General features: G+C 41.9%; 1 protein-coding gene across 1 annotated transcript in view; it reads left to right on the forward strand.

Moving 5' to 3' along the window:
• LOC147019288 (uncharacterized) overlaps window positions 1-5,361 on the forward strand; it is a 189,840-nt gene extending 184,479 nt beyond the window's left edge. The window contains exon 23 of the mRNA XM_085900126.1: window positions 888-5,361. Coding sequence (XP_085756252.1) covers window positions 888-965 — 78 coding nt within the window. The 3' untranslated portion in view covers window positions 966-5,361. The remainder of the gene's footprint in view (window positions 1-887) is intronic.
• The last annotated feature ends 11,437 nt before the right edge of the window (window positions 5,362-16,798 follow it).

Genomic DNA, 16,798 nt, shown 5'->3' on the forward strand with positions numbered 1-16,798 from the left:
ATTCTGGATTTTGGAAGTTTCACCAGAAGGAATTTCTGGCAGACCACCTGCACCTTGCAGAAACCTGGTGGGAGGGAGGGGCTCAGAGACAGAGCACAGAAAGGGCAGAGGGTGCAAGACCATAAAGGAGGCGGTGGAACACTGAGAGACCACCGACCTGTCTGCGATGGCTTTTTGATAGGTCCATCAACTCAACTTAATTGCAGGAGATAAGTGATCTTGAAGGCCTTGGTTTCCACGGCATCAAGTTGAGCAAGTTGTGAGGCAGGGGAGCCAGCCCAGAGGAGAGAGCAGTCCTCCATAAAGCTACGGATGAAGATCTTGTAGGTGGATAAGAGTTCAGTTGTGCCAAGGAAGGACTTTGTACGATGGAGTACGGCCATTGTTTTCACCACATTTAAATGTTTTCAACATGTTTCACATTCACAAATTAAGCAGCCATTATTTTGTGATGTCATATCTTTCTGGATTACTTTTTTCGAGGATACAGAATGGGTTTTCACCTTTCTTTTGTTTGCAATTTAAACAACTGAGTGCCTTGCATGCAAACACATTGTCCATCCACAACAGCTCGAGATATCACGAAGGTCTCACTTGTTTTTCCTTTGCTATAATTAACTTAAGACAATATGATGTGATATCGTGATGTGTAACAAGGGACAAGCTCATTTATTCTCCTGATCACTTGAGTCATTAACACACACAGGTGCCATGAAAAGTATCATCCTAAGTAAATGGAATACTTACAGGGCCACCTTAATCACCAGCACAGTCTCCGAAAGTTTACCATTGTATGCAACGCATCAATGTAAAGTTTGTTTATGCATTAGCAATGAACGGGAATACACAAGTACACAGAAAAATCTTAATTTGTCTTATTTTTACAGAAAACTTGGTCAAAGTGGATGCCATTGGTGTGCTTGGTGGTTGCCATGACAGTGGCCATTCTCTATCCGACTCTGTAACGATGCACCATCGAGAGAACCGGATAAGAGCATCCCAGTCTCCTGTCTTTCTACTTCCACAAATCAAGACGGTTCCATAACCGCCTTGGGGGCCTTGCCTTCCGCCCGACATCATGTTCTGCCATGATTACACTTGAACTCTTCTAACATTGGGGACAGTGTCTGTTTTCTTTCCCACTTCACCGTTCTTCGTTCACCATTGTAAAATGTAATTTTTGAATGAACGCACAATTTCCATGGGTGATTCAGCATAACATATGGTACAATTTTGAATTAAATCTAAAGTTTATTACTGTGCGTCACTCTTTTCATCTTTGATCATTTTCTCAGATAAATGCTTCAAGGAGTTTGCTGCTAAGCAGTCCATGTACATAGGTCTCAAACCTTCCATTATTTCTTGCACATTGTTTGGGTGTTGTAAACGAGCTGCTTGCTTTGCCACTGACATTACCGTTACCCACTTATTTTCATCCTTGGCCAGTGATTTGCTGCGAGTCGCACCCCATCATGTCGTACGTACCACCAGTCGTCACGGTGTGCATCACCAGCCACGTTTCCTTTTCACTTTTCAACACTTGAGAAGGTTTTTGTTGCAAGGGAGGGGGTGGGGGGGGGGGTTGGGAATGGGGTAAAAAGAAAAACTTGGTTTTTAAATACCTGCAATGAGCAATGTTGCTTCGTTTCTCAATAATTATCAGTGTAATTATAACATAAAGAAGCCGCATGTACTTCAAATTTCATTGGATGGAGAGGTATATTTTTGGAAGCTTGACAGTGTACATTTCATGCAGTAGCATTATTATGCAATGGTGGCCAGTCTACTTGGCCTCCTAAACACAGAAAGAGCTGAAAACCCTTGTTGAAGCAGAAGAAGAACTCGACAACATTAAGTAGGATGTATTTGGGCTGAATTCGAAGAAAATGAGAAAGTTGATTGCAGTTGAAAAACGGTTGGGAAAAAAAAACAAAAAACGTCAAGTCCTGCAAAAGAGACAAAGCAAAAGAAGAAGAGATCGAGTTGTGGAATTTGATTCTTTATAAAATCTGAATTGGTTGGAAATCTTACAAGTTACGAGAGTTTTTCTGATCCACTTGCACAAGTGGTCCCCAAATTAAACAAAAGTACTATCGATGACGACCCTTTATGGAGTGGAAGAATTTCTAAATGTAGTCCGACCACAGTTCAGAATATACACTATCATCATGGGTGACTTCGATACAAAAGTAGGAGTTGGGGTGGGGGAGCGGGGGTGAATTGGCGAAAGGAATGAAAGAGGAAGCATGTTGGTCAAATTTGTGATGAATGAAAAAAAAAAAAATCTCGACATCATGAACACGTTCAAACGTTGGATCAGTCCAAATGGAGCATTTAAAAACTATACTAACATCATTTTAGTCAACGAGAATAATCTTCCAACAAAATGGAGTAGTGCTGAACTGTTTCAGTGCTGGCATTGACCGTCAACTTGTAAGATACAAGTTTGTGCTCAACACAAAACTCAAGAGTTAGAAAGAACAAGAAACTTCAACTTGATGTAAATTGATAAAATAATGGAGAATGTCAAGCTTACAAGCGGAGTGCTATAACTGATGTGCTGAGATTCTTTGTCCTAAACAAGGAAAATTGAAGCATTCTCACAAGGGGAGGTCACATCATGAAACATCTGGAAGAATCGATGAACATCTCGACGGTGAGAAATTACAATCAACCAGTATGCAGACACAATATATAATGATGAAGCTATCCCACCAGCGACTATATCGATTAGATCCTGTTTGTATCGATGAGCGTGAAAAGAGGAAAGACCCCATGAGAACACAGAATTCCTGAAGATGCAAACACAGATGGTGTTGAACTGCTGCACAGTAAATTCACAAAACTATTTACAAAGTGTTTGGAATATGGAACAAATCCCAAAATTTGGAAGAACTCTGAGCTGGTACTGATCTGCATAAGAGGAGATAACATGGACCTTCATAATTAGTCCAATTAGCCTTCTTTACAGTATTTACAAACATGAAGAACAGACTCAGGATAAAACGATGATAATCAACCACAGGAGCAAGCGAGTTTTCGAAGTGGATATTCAACAATGGATCACGTCCGTACAATAAATCGGCTTCTGGAAAAAGATGGAGAATAGAAACTTCCTTTGTGTCTTGCATTCGTTGATTATGAAAAAGCCTTCAGACCTTGTGGAAACAAACTCTGTCATACAAGCCTCACATCACCTCGATGTCAACTTTGGGATACATCGATATACTAAGTGAGGTATATAATGGTGGAACAGCAACCGTGAAACTGCACAAAAACTAGTGGCAAGATCAAGGTCTAAAGAGGTGTCGGACAGAGAGGTATGACCTCGGCACGATTGTTTACTGCATGCCTGGGAGTGTTCCATCGGGAAAACAGAGGAATTATTGTCGATGGAGGAAGACTGAACCACCTACAATCGGCAGATAAAATTGTTTTGATTTCAAACAATGCTGAAGAACTGAAAATCATGATGAAAGAGCTCAATGTGAAGAGTCAAAAGATCGGACTGGCAATTGATATGGAAAAGCAAAACTAATGTTTAACGGTGATGCAAAAAAGGAAGAGATTCAGATTGATCATTGTAAAATTGTGGAACCAAGCAATCAAGTTTACTCGGGCAACTCGTATGTTTGGATCACTTTGGAGAATCGAAGACATGCTAGAGCACGATGGGTAGCATTTGGGAAATTGTTTTATAAAGTCATGAAAAGTACATTTGTGTTTGAAGGAAAGTTTACTATCATTGTGTTGTCCCAGCAATGTAATTGAAGCATGACCTCGAACAAGGACGACAGAGTAAAAATTCATCATCACACAAAGAGCCATGAAAATATTCTTTTTTTGGCAAAACCAAAAGGGACAAGAGGAAGGATGAAATGGATCAGACAGAAAACAAAATTCATTCACCATCTAGTCACAATCAAAACAACGTCATTTGAACTGGGCTGGATGTTTTAGCAAGAACAGACAACCAGCGGACAACAAGGATTGCAAACAGATAACCCCGAGAAGGCCGTAAACGGAGCAGATGCAGACCAAAGATCAGATGAAGAGATGAAATTGAAGAATTTACAGGAGTACAATGGCCTCGGTTTTCATTAAAGAGAGCAGAGTAGATCATGGTGAGGGAGGCCTTTGCAGTGGACTAAATAGGCTGGTCAGGTCAAGTCAAGTCAAGTCAAGGTAGCCATTTGCTGAATGTAAGCCAGCATGCACTTTGGAATAAGCTTTACCTCGGAGCATCCAGGGAATAACGATGACGAGTCCAGTCGAGGTTGTCGTAACATTATTCATGGCTGTGATTGGCTGTCTGGAGTGCACTCACGCAGCAACGCAGATCTGTATGGTATGTGTTTTCAACAGGGAGTGTACGATGTTATGTCTGTAGTAATCCTCATGGTTTGTCCTGCCTCTAATAACAAAGATACTAAAATTGATTGCTGTTTCACCCGCTTGCTTTATACAGAAACGCCCAGCTTGCCAAGAAATATACAGCTTACTGCACCAGTTTGTACAAGGTAAACTTTTCTCAATCGGTGCTGTTCTAAGAGTCCTCAATGGGAATGGGTCTCTTTCTGTCGACATTACACTTGAACGCATGTAGATCAAAGGTAAGGAAAGTGAAAAAGTCATTCGTTTGCAATGTTTGTGATCTTGCCTGTATTAAGTGCTGGAAGCAAAGCAAGATGGTTGAAATTCCAAGCGAGGCAGGCCAGATTAGCTGTGAATGTGATGCAAAGATCAAAGTGAAATCTCATGGAAACATTTTTACTATGCACGTCTATCCATTTTTACATTCTCTCTCATTTCGGAAAAAATCAATCCAGAGCCATTTTTCTTTTTTGGCATCTCGAGGCACTTATTGAATTCTACTCGGTTTTATCGTCGGCTTTGCCATCGTTGGCGTCTCAGATAGCTTGCTTTTGAGTTTCTTTTTTTCTTTCAAGCTGTGCGCAAGTACTTTTGTCGACCAAGAGGGCTAGTTCATCATGCAACGTTCTGCTGTAAGTCCAGCCTGGCCTGACCAAGCAAAGTTCAATGGATATCGGTTCTGGTTGTTCATTTTAATATTCGGTACTGCCTATCACGCAATCATTGAATGGGAAATATTTTGCAGCATGTCGTCCGTTTCTGCTCCAATGGAGGTTGGACACGTGTGTGTAAAATTACTGATGTTTATCTTTGTATATAGCTCCGAATTTTTTTTTGTTGTTGATCATTTTTGTAAAGTCAATAAAAGTCTGTTTTGTAAAACGGGCCTTGGTGGGGAAAAGGTTTAACTGGATTGTCCTGTAATTAGAAAATGTTGCACTAACGTAAGACTTGAGTGCATGATCCAATAAAACCACGTGGGTTTTACTCCTGGATTTTTTTTCTTTTCTCTCTCAAAGGTGTTTTTCTGCTTCCATTGACGAAGTCGCTGGAGGCATTATGTTTTTGGGCTGTCCGTCCGTCCGTACGTATGTCCGTCCGTCCGCCCGGCCGTCTGTCCGTCCGTCCGCCCGGCCGTCCATGATAATTTTATCTGTTTTCTCTGCAACCGCTTATCTGATTGACACAAAATTTTCACCATAGGTGCGACTACTCGGGTAGAATGTTTTTATGATAATTATGATGTCATAGGTCATGTGGTGTGGTAGCCACATCAGAAAAAAGAGAAAACGTTGGACCTCTCCCCGAAACCACTCCATTGAAAATAAAATAAAATTGAAACTTGGCACAAAGCAAGAATTCCGCATTGGAAACAAGCGTGATTTTTTTATTTTGATGTCATAGGTGGCGTCGTTATGACATAATTGCATACGTTGAATGCTTTATCCTGTCGGTATAAAAAACAAATTTTGATGGTCATTTAGAGATAAATTGTATGGGGGGGCGAGGGGGGGGGAATTGATGATTATCATCGGTCACGTGGTTCAGCAGCCATATTGTTTTTAACATAAAAACCTTCAAAAAATCATCTCCGAAATGGCTGAACAGATCGAGGTGAAACTTTACAGGTGTGATCGCCTATCCATGAGGAACAAAAAGTTCTCCACCTATGATTTTTTGAAGAATAAACCTTTAAAAATCTTCTTCTCCAGAACGGCTTGACAGATTGAGGGGAAACTTCACCCATGTGTTCCCCAGGCCTTTGGGGATACCAGGATGTTCATGAATAATTAATCGGTCACATGGTCTGGCAGCCATATTCGATTGAACAAAAATCTTAAATATATTTCTCTTCAATTGCTTCATCAGTTGACGTGAAACGTCAATTATGATCGAGTAGTCATTGGGAATACATGTTTTAAATTTCAACCTGATCAGACGCATGGTCTGGCAGCCAGAATAATTTAATATTTTGAATCTGGGTGCAGGGATTTAAGTCAAATTTTGTTCAAGTCTGTGTAATGATGTAATAATGTGGGCGGAGGCATATCTGGCGATGTCGAAGATTACCCTTATAATTTTTCTTTTTTTTCAAGAGAATAAATTTGTCATTCATCTGATGTTTTTAATTTTTATGATTTGGGAGGGTATTTTTTATGCATAGACAAGGCTCATGGAAGTGCTGGAACGCAAAACGGATAAGGACACAATATAAACTAGAACTGCCACTTTATAACTGCTGGCAGTGATGACCGGGTACCCAGACGTCCACCTTTGATACAACATGAGACTTCCTGTAGATGATAGTTGTAAAGTTTCGCTTTGATAGGATTAGTGGTTCCAGAGAAAACATTATTTAATATCGATACAAATGCAGCCTTGCTTCGATACAATGCAGGACTGACGAGTTACAAACTGGGGAGCACAAAGTGTTCAATGTATTTATTACGTATGCAGTTAGCCCTTTTTCCTGGGGACATTGTCGGTATCAATTGAATTGCTATTCCTGTCCCCTCAAACGCATGCAGGTGCAGCCAAGTGTGCCTTCTGGAAAAATAAAATCTAAAGTTCTCAAATTCAAATAATTAAATAATTCTGGCTGCCAAACCGTGTGGCCGATCGGGTTGAAATTTTAAAACTATGTTTCAAATGTCTAGATAATAATTATGAAGTTTCACATATATTGACACCGGTTCCAGAGTAAATATTACTTAATATTTCCCCTTCAATCCAACATGGCTGCCAAACCATGAGGCCCATTGAGTTGAAATTTCAACCAAACATTTCAACCATTTCAACCATTCCACACGACAGTTCCATCATAAATCTGAAGTTTCACATTTATTGATGCAGTAGTTCCAGAGTAAACATAAATTAATATTTTTCCTTCAATTCAATATGGCTGCCAAATGATGTCGAACATCAAAGGGGGGATGGGGGGGAGAACTTTTTGTTCATCATGAAGAGGCGGTCATACATGTGGAGTTTCGCCTCGATCTGTTCAGCCGTTTCAGAGAAGAAGACTTTTAAAGTTATTAATTTTCAATCCAATATGGCTGCCGTACCATGTGACCTATTACAACATAAATTTACATTCTCCCTGTAATGGGGAAGTGAATTATGCTTGTTAAGTTTCATGTTGATTCGACAAGATGTGTTTTTCTATCCAAGATGGCCTCCAAACCATGTGACTTGTGACATCATAATTTTTACCGTATGTGCGGGCATGGAGGTAGATTATAGTTGCCAAGTTTTGCTTCCATAGGTTATGTGGTTCCAGAGAAAACATAATTTAATATTATTCTTGAATCCAACATGGCTGCCAAACTATGTGACCTATCAATTATTCATTAACAAACTTGTATTCACTACCCGTATGCAATACGTATGTGAAGTTTCCCCTTGATCTGACCAGCCGTTCTGGAGGAGATGTTTGAAGGTTTCAGGGTAAATTCAAGATGGCCACCAAACCATGTGACCTATCAATAAGAAATTAACAAACTTGTAAAAGGATGTCATGGGGAATGTGGGTGTAAAGTTTCGCCTCAATCGGTTCTGCCGTTCTGGAGAAGATGTTTTTAATTTTTTTTTTCAAAACATGATGGCTGCCAAACCAACTCACCTATGACGTCATAATTTTTTTCTACGGTGATTTGTTGTGTCGATGACGCTCAAGAAATTTCAGATTTTTCCCATGCAGTGTTCTACTTGACGAATTTTCACCGGCAGACCGCTTCACCGATGACGTCACGAAAAATCACCCCTGTTCCCCATGGGGAGCTTGTTAAAATGTATGAAGCAAAAAAAATTTCCATTGCACGGTTTCAGAGATAGAGGTCCAAAGTTTATCGGCTTTTTCAAGATGGCGCCTGTACCACGTGACCTATGACGTCATTATCAATTAAATATGCTATCAAAAAAGATACATACTATGGTGAAAATTTTGTGTCGATCGGAGTACCGTTCCTGAGAAAATGATTTTTAAAGCGAAAAAGCCCGTAAATTGCCGGTGGAAAAAGAATAAATAATAGTAAAATATGAAATAAGACATAAACAGAAGAAAAACGATAGGTTACCCAGGCCATTAGACTGGGTAGCCAAACTAGAAGGGCTGTCGGTAGAGCGCATACCTCCACCACATAATGCCTGATCCACGAGAATAGATTGGGCCCAATACATTTTTGAAATATCATGTTATATGTCATTTTTGGCCCTTTCTCTCAATGGTGAAGAATCACTTTAACAGTTAAATAATTCTCGTATCCAGATCCGGATTCGGATCTTCACAGAAATAGAATCAATTCGTCCTTGTGACACACCCAACCTGTCCACAACTTTTTGAGATATCATGCAATATATCAGTTTATCCCAATCTCTCAATGGTGAAGAATCTCTTTTAAAAAATTCTCGTAGTCGGATACGGATCCGGATATTCACCAAAATCGAATCGGTTCATCCTTGTCACATACCCAACCTGTCCACAAAATTTCATCCGGATCCGTCCACGACCTTTTGAGATATCCTGTACACAAACAAACAAACAAATGAAATTGCTCGTTGAGCAAGGAATTGCCGGAATAACTTTGTCATATCTCCATGATCTCTGAAAAAACAAAAACCTGGAAATCAATTTGGTTCTTATAATTCGATAGTGCTCCAGTTTAATGAGTTATAGCACTTAGTTTGGTCATGATCATAACTAGGAAGTCAATTGGACTTGAAATGGCGTTTGTATCGCAATTTGAAAGTTTTGACCTGACCCCCCTGACATTCGACCCCCGACCGCTAAGAAGGGTGTTGGTGTGACTCCCCAATGAGACATATGGTTGGATGCAGAATTGGAAGATGCACATTTTGGTTTGAAGTCGATGCGGCCATTTTAGCAGACGTTATTGCGAAAATAAGAATTTCGGTTTTTCGGTGACCTTGACCTTGACCTTGACCTTTGACCTCGATGCACCAAAAACGACAAGTGTCTAAGTTGGACCACGGTCGACGTCTATACCCAGTTTGGTCATGATTGCTGAAACGGTGTGGCTGCTACAGGGTTAACAAACACACAAATAAACACAGACAGACAGACACACAGAATGACACACACAACCGACCAACATAATTGCCGAAATCCGAAGAATTCCGGCAATGAACAAACAGACAGAAAGGGGTGAAAACATAACCTCCTTCACCTTCGGTGGCGGAGGTTAAAAAAAGAGAAACAGCAGGAGAAGAGGGAAATGCCAACAACAGGGTGGATGGATAAAATTTACAGAGATGGACGAACAAGGGATGTGGGTAACGATGAGGGGTAGGGTTGAAAGCAAGCGGTGGATAAGATGGAGACGGAAGCAAAATTTTGGGAGGGTGGGGGTGGTTTAATGGGTGTAGAAAATTTTGTTTTGGATGAGGGACAGTCTCAGATGGTGGTGAACAGCTGTTTTGAAGACCTGGAGGGAAGAATGACATTGAAGAGGATGTGGAAGTTGATTCCACAGGTGGGAGGAAAAAAGAGAAACAAATGAGTACAATGATATCCCAGATTGTCTCTCTTGAGGAAGTTATGTAGGAAGTGACAACAATGCTGATCAAAACATTCGCTATAAAAACAAGATGTGGCCAGAATCGTCATGTATGCTGGAGAAGAGGAGCTGAAGGAGAGCAAAAAGAAACTGCTGAAACTCCCAGGAGACTGCAGCATTTGGTGATTCGTATTTCATATAGTTTTGTATATAAATGAGAATAAAAGTCGCCCCCTCATAATCAAGTCACTCTAACAAATTACACCAAGGAACATCACACTGAACAACCTCTCTCTCTCTCTCTCTCTCTCTCTCTCTCTCTCTCTCTCTCTCTCTCTCTCTCTCTCTCTCTCTCTCTCTCTCTCTCTCTCTCTCTCTCTCTCTCTCTCTCTCTCTCTCTCTCTCTCTCTCTCTCTCTCTCTCTCTCTCTCTCTCTCTCTCTCTCTCTCTCTCTCTCTCTCTCTCTCTCTCTCTCTCTCTCTCTCTCTCTCTCTCTCTCTCTCTCTCTCTCTCTCTCTCTCTCTCTCTCTCTCTCTCTCTCTCTCTCTCTCTCTCTCTCTCTCTCTCTCTCTCTCTCTCTCTCTCTCTCTCTCTCTCTCTCTCTCTCTCTCTCTCTCTCTCTCTCTCTCTCTCTCTCTCTCTCTCTCTCTCTCTCTCTCTCTCTCTCTCTCTCTCTCTCTCTCTCTCTCTCTCTCTCTCTCTCTCTCTCTCTCTCTCTCTCTCTCTCTCTCTCTCTCTCTCTCTCTCTCTCTCTCTCTCTCTCTCTCTCTCTCTCTCTCTCTCTCTCTCTCTCTCTCTCTCTCTCTCTCTCTCTCACACACACACACACACACACACACACACACACGCTCGCACACACACACACACACACACACACACACACACACACACACACACACACACACACACACACACACACACACACACACACACACACACACACACACACACACACACACACCAAAGATACAAGATGTCACTTTTAACTCATCCATGTCATTCTTGGATCATATCACAAACATTAAAAAAAACATGCACACCCGGGTTGAACACTGCTTTGGGCATTCATCGGCACTGGTCTTCGGACTCCACCAAAAAACATCATCACTGATATACAAACAGTACATTGGATCCCAACCCGGATCTCAACCAACGGTATTCCATCTCTTCTGGATTTGATTTTCACCAATTTCCCTGAAAATATCTGTTCTTCCTCTCCTCCAATCTGTTCATCTGACCACATGCTTGTCAAAGTAGAATCTCTGGCTGTTATTAGAGAACCACCTCATTGCCGTTAAGTCTGGCATTTCACTCAGGCCGACTGGCAGGGACTTTAAGCAGCCATCAAACTTCTCGACTGGTCTCCCATCTCTACTTTCTCTGACATCACCTCATCCTGGGAATTGCTTTTCAAATAAGCTTGCTCTCTCTCATGCACATATTTATCCCAGCTCATCTTCAGTTTGTCCTACCCTTCCTCCCGCCCTTGGTACACTGAAGCTTGTGGCGAGGCAGTTGTCCTAAACAACTTGCCTTCGCCTCATGGAAGGCAAATCCAACTGAAGGCAATCTGAGTTCCTTCCACAAAGCTTGGAACAAGTGTGTGTCTACCCTCAGGAGAGCCAGGAAAACAACACCTTTCTAATCTCAAGTCGGAACTCTCAAACCTGTCTTCCTGGTGGCATCTAGTTGAGTCTTTTTCTGGAGTGCGTTCCCCCTCCATCCCCTCCCTTACCTCAAATGGCTGCACAGCTGACACTGCATGTGAAATGGCTGAATGCCTAAACTCGGTGTTTGCTTCTAAAGCTTGTGTCCCAAACCCATCACCTTACCCAGTTGCATGCAACTGTTCCTGGACTCTCTCTGTTCTCTTCACCCTCTCATTTGCTCAAGGTCATCTGCCATCGACTTGGAAATCAGCAAACATCACTGCTCTGCATAAAAAAGGTACAAAAACAGATGCCTACAACTACAGACCAATTAGCCTTCTCCCAATCATCAGCAAGGTTATGGAATCCATCATCATTTCAGACATTAAATCCTTCCTCTTCTCCAATGGCTTGATTTCCAATCACCAATTTGGTTTCAGACCAGGTCACTCTACCCTGGATATGCTGCTTCTGCTCTCCCAACAATGAATGGAGGTCCTCAATGCCAGACATGAAATCAGAGCCATATCCCTAGACATATCACATGCTTTTGACACGGTCTGGCACCCTGCCCTGCTCACCAAACTCTCTTCCTTTGGTATCCAAGGCAATCTCCACTCATGGTTCGCAGACTTCCTCTCCTGTCGCCGTCAACATGTGGCCTTAAATAGAGTTCTTTCATCCCCTCTTCCTGTCCAGGCTGGAGTTCCTCAAGACAGTGTTCTGGGCCCTGTTCTTTTTCTGCTTTTCATCAATGATCACTCACTCAGACTCTCTGGAAAACATCTTTATCTCTTTGCTGATGACTCCATTATCTGCCATTCCATCTCTCATCCCTGTGATCGGTAGGCAGCAGCCGCTTCACTCTGCAGACCTGGATAAAATCACAAGCTGGTCAAACACTTGGAACATGTCTTTCAATCGTGACACATGTCACACCCTCACTGTGACTGTCCAAAAGGACCATCTGAAAACTCCCCCCACTCAATGATGCAAGATTTGCCACAATCTTTCCTGGGAAAGCCACATCTTCAAGTTGGCCTCCAAAGCCAGTCACCGACTGGGCATCCTCCATTGTGCAAAGTCCTTCCTTGGCACACTGCAGCTTCGAACCACTTACAAAGCTTTCATGTGCAGTCTGATGGAGTACTGCTCTCCCCTCTGGGGTGGTGCTCCTGCCTCACACCTCGTTCGACTTCACACTGTGGAAACCAAGGCTTTTAGGATCACTGGTATCTCCTGCGATGAAGCCGAGTCATGGGGTCTTTCACCAGAGGCATGTTGGTGGTCTTTCTGTTTTCTACCATCTCCTCCCTGGCCTTGCCCCCCCCTTACTGCCCCCCCTTACTCTGTCTGTGCTCCGTCCCCCCAATATTTCCGCAGGGTGCTCAAGGTCCACCAAAAACTCCCTTCTGGTGAAACTACCAAAATAATAAATCGCTGCTTACCTTCACTCTTTCATTCCTCTTAGTTTATTGCCTCTGGAACAAACTTGCACACTCTCTTCAATCCCACTCCTCCCTCCAGGTCTTCAAAACAGTTGTTCACCACCATCTCTTATCTTCCCCCCCCCATCCAAAATATTGATCTTTTCTACCCCCGCTAATCCACCCCAATCCCACCTCCTTCAAATTTCCTGTTTTCCTTTCTGAAAGTCCCTGTGTACCCTGCCCCGTCCCTCTCTCTTCCACATATCTCCAATTGTCTCTTTTCCTCATTATTTTGTGCTTCCCTCTTCCACCCCTTTTGTCTCCTGCCTTATTATATGTTCCGTGTTTTAGCTCTTACATGAGCCTTGACATGGTATATAAAAAATAAAAGATCAGTCATTGACGATACCAGGTCATCCTGGGCTCCCAACCTATCAAACCCACATTTCAACACCTTACAGACCACACAAAACTGAGCCATTCACATCATCGTAGGTTACACATCAACAACACCCATCGAGCACTGAAAGACACACAGAGATCATGTTAAAAAAAAAATCAAAGACCATTTGGTTATAAGAGGTCTACAGTTGCATCCAGCTGCAATTGCCGACCATAATCACTCGTGCCACGATATGTCCAACCACCCACAAACCCGAAATCCATTAAAACTACACCACAAGGACACTACAACGGCATCCTTCAAAACATTATCGCCACCAATCAAGGGCAACTACAAAAAACACATCCACACCCACATCGCCAAAAACACTCACTCACTCACCTGGACCCAAACAGTATCCTGGGCACTAAAACCCACCCATCGATGACAGAAATTACTCCCCAGGTCTGATGGTGTTCACCTTTCACACGTCTGTTGTTTTTGCAGTACAAACAGACTCGAGGACACATCTGACAACACCCACAACTACCAAAGGGCCTGGTCATGCCAGTGGTGGAAGCAAATTGTGGAGGGGAGGTTTGCTCAGAGGATTTGAGACATAGGTAAAGGGTTTTGGGAATGGACAAAGCAAAGGGTTGTGGGGTAATCAAATGAAAAAGCAAATACTGCGCGGGGTCATCAGAAGCAAAGGTGAAGTCATCAGGAGGAACCTGGATAGGATTCGGGTTTCAACTGCTACTCCTCGGGGAGAATCGTTTCGGATGAAAAGGGAGTGTTTCCAGAATGATGCCCAGAGGATAACCAGAAAGAAGACAGCAAGGATTGTCGTGGGAATGGAGGAGGGAATTGTGGCTTTTATCAGCTGCATGAGGGTGGAGAGGCCAAAAATGGAGGAACCACAACGATGTTACCTGCATCTCTGACTGGTAATGGCAGCCAGGAAAACAATTATCAGAAGAGAAATTTTTTAAATTTTTTATTCCATCGCTCGGAGTCTCGATAACATGTCCAGGAATCCCACGCGTCAATAACTGTAACTCTGATTGTTTTTGCTTAGAGACAGAAAAATCACTGAAATCTGGGAACGCTGATGTAAATCACTGATTCGGGGAGAACAAAAATTCGGGGGTCGACTGGATATAATCAGCTCAGCGGGGTGCCCCGACGACATCGTGGACGTGAACACCTGTGTTGAAGTTGTTGAGTTGGTGTCCAATGTACGTGTGTTCCAAGTTTGGTTATTTGGACAAGACAAACGTGATTTTTATGTATGTGTGTATCACGTTTGGTTCTTTGGATCAGCAGGTGATGATTTTATGTTTGTGTGTTCCAAATTTGGTTCGTCGGATCAGCAAGTGATGATTTTCTGTATGTGTGTTCCAAATTTGGTTCGTCGGATCAGAAAGTGAAGATTTTATGTTCCAAATTTGGTTCTTCGGATCAGCAAGTGATGATTTTATGTTTGTGTGTTCCAAATTTGGTTCTTCGGATCAGCAAGTGATGATTTTATGTTTGTGTGTTCCAAATTTGGTTCTTTGGATCAGCAGGTGATGATTTTATGTTTGTGTGTTCCAAATTTGGTTCGTCGGATCAGCAGGTGATGATTTTATGTTTGTGTGTTCCAAATTTGGTTCGTCGGATCAGCAAGTGATGATTTTCTGTATGTGTGTTCCAAATTTGGTTCGTCGGATCAGAAAGTGAAGATTTTATGTTTCAAATTTGGTTCGTTGGATCAGCAGGTGATGATTTTATGTTTGTGTGTTCCGAATTTGGTTTGTCGGATCAGCAAGTGATAATTTTATGTTTGTGTGTTCCAAATTTGGTTCGTCGGATCAACAAGTGATGATTTTATGTTTGTGTGTTCCAAATTTGGTTCTTCGGATCAGCAAGTGATGATTTTATGTTTGTGTGTTCCAAATTTGGTTCTTCGGATCAGCAAGTGATGATTTTATGTACGTGTGTTCCAAATTTGGTTCGTTGGATCAGCAAGTGATGATTTTATGTTTGTGTGTTCCAAATTTGGTTTTTCGGATCAGCACGTGATGATTTTATGTACGTGTGTTCCAAATTTGGTTCTTCGGATCAGCAAGTGATGATTTTATGTTTGTGTGTTCCAAATTTGGTTCTTCGGATCAGCAAGTGATGATTTTATGTACGTGTGTTCCAAATTTGGTTCGTTGGATCAGCAAGTGATGATTTTATGTTTGTGTGTTCCAAATTTGGTTCTTCGGATCAGAAAGTGAAGATTTTATGTTTGTGTGTTCCAAATTTGGTTCTTCGGATCAGCAAGTGATGATTTTATGTTTGTGTGTTCCAAATTTGGTTCTTCGGATCAGCACGTGATGATTTTATGAATGTGTGTTCCACATTTGGTTCTTCGGATCAGCAAGTGATGGTTTTATGTTTGTGTGTTCCAAATTTGGTTCTTTGGATCAGCAGGTGATGATTTTATGTTTGTGTGTTCCAAATTTGGTTCGTCGGATCAGCAGGTGATGATTTTATGTTTGTGTGTTCCAAATTTGGTTCGTCGGATCAGCAAGTGATGATTTTCTGTATGTGTGTTCCAAATTTGGTTCGTCGGATCAGAAAGTGAAGATTTTATGTTTCAAATTTGGTTCGTTGGATCAGCAGGTGATGATTTTATGTTTGTGTGTTCCGAATTTGGTTTGTCGGATCAGCAAGTGATAATTTTATGTTTGTGTGTTCCAAATTTGGTTCGTCGGATCAACAAGTGATGATTTTATGTTTGTGTGTTCCAAATTTGGTTCGTCGGATCAACAAGTGATGATTTTATGTTTGTGTGTTCCAAATTTGGTTCTTCGGATCAGCAAGTGATGATTTTATGTTTGTGTGTTCCAAATTTGGTTCTTCGGATCAGGAAGTGATGATTTTATGTACGTGTGTTCCAAATTTGGTTCTTCGGATCAGCAAGTGATGATTTTATGTTTGTGTGTTCCAAATTTGGTTCTTCGGATCAGCACGTGATGATTTTATGAATGTGTGTTCCACATTTGGTTCTTCGGATCAGCAAGTGATGGTTTTATGTTTGTGTGTTCACCTGGGGGCTGCGAGTCACCTGCAGCTGAATCATTGCCATTATCCCGAAATGCGTCGGTTCATTCTCATTGTATTTTGGCTCCGATTACATTTCCAGCCTGAAATGCCCCTTGACCCATTTAACAGGTATCTGTGTTTAATTGCCTGTTTATATCGGTCACGTCCGGACATCCATGTCCGGAGTCTGGACATCATTTGTTGACGAGCGGCCGTTTCGGATTTAGGATGTGACGTCATCAGGCGCGTTGCGGGTTCAGGATGTGACGTCATTAAACGGGTTTTGTTGACCGTCGATCATATCTGTTCTTCATTGTCTTTTCAGAAGTGATTTGTGAGATCGAATTTGTTTGCGGGTTTTCGTTTCTTTCA

The sequence above is a fragment of the Eptatretus burgeri genome, chromosome 10 (assembly GCF_056783735.1).
Source record: "Eptatretus burgeri isolate ZD-2024b chromosome 10, Ebu_testis_v1, whole genome shotgun sequence".
In the NCBI taxonomy this organism is placed as follows: Eukaryota; Metazoa; Chordata; class Myxini; order Myxiniformes; family Myxinidae; genus Eptatretus; species Eptatretus burgeri.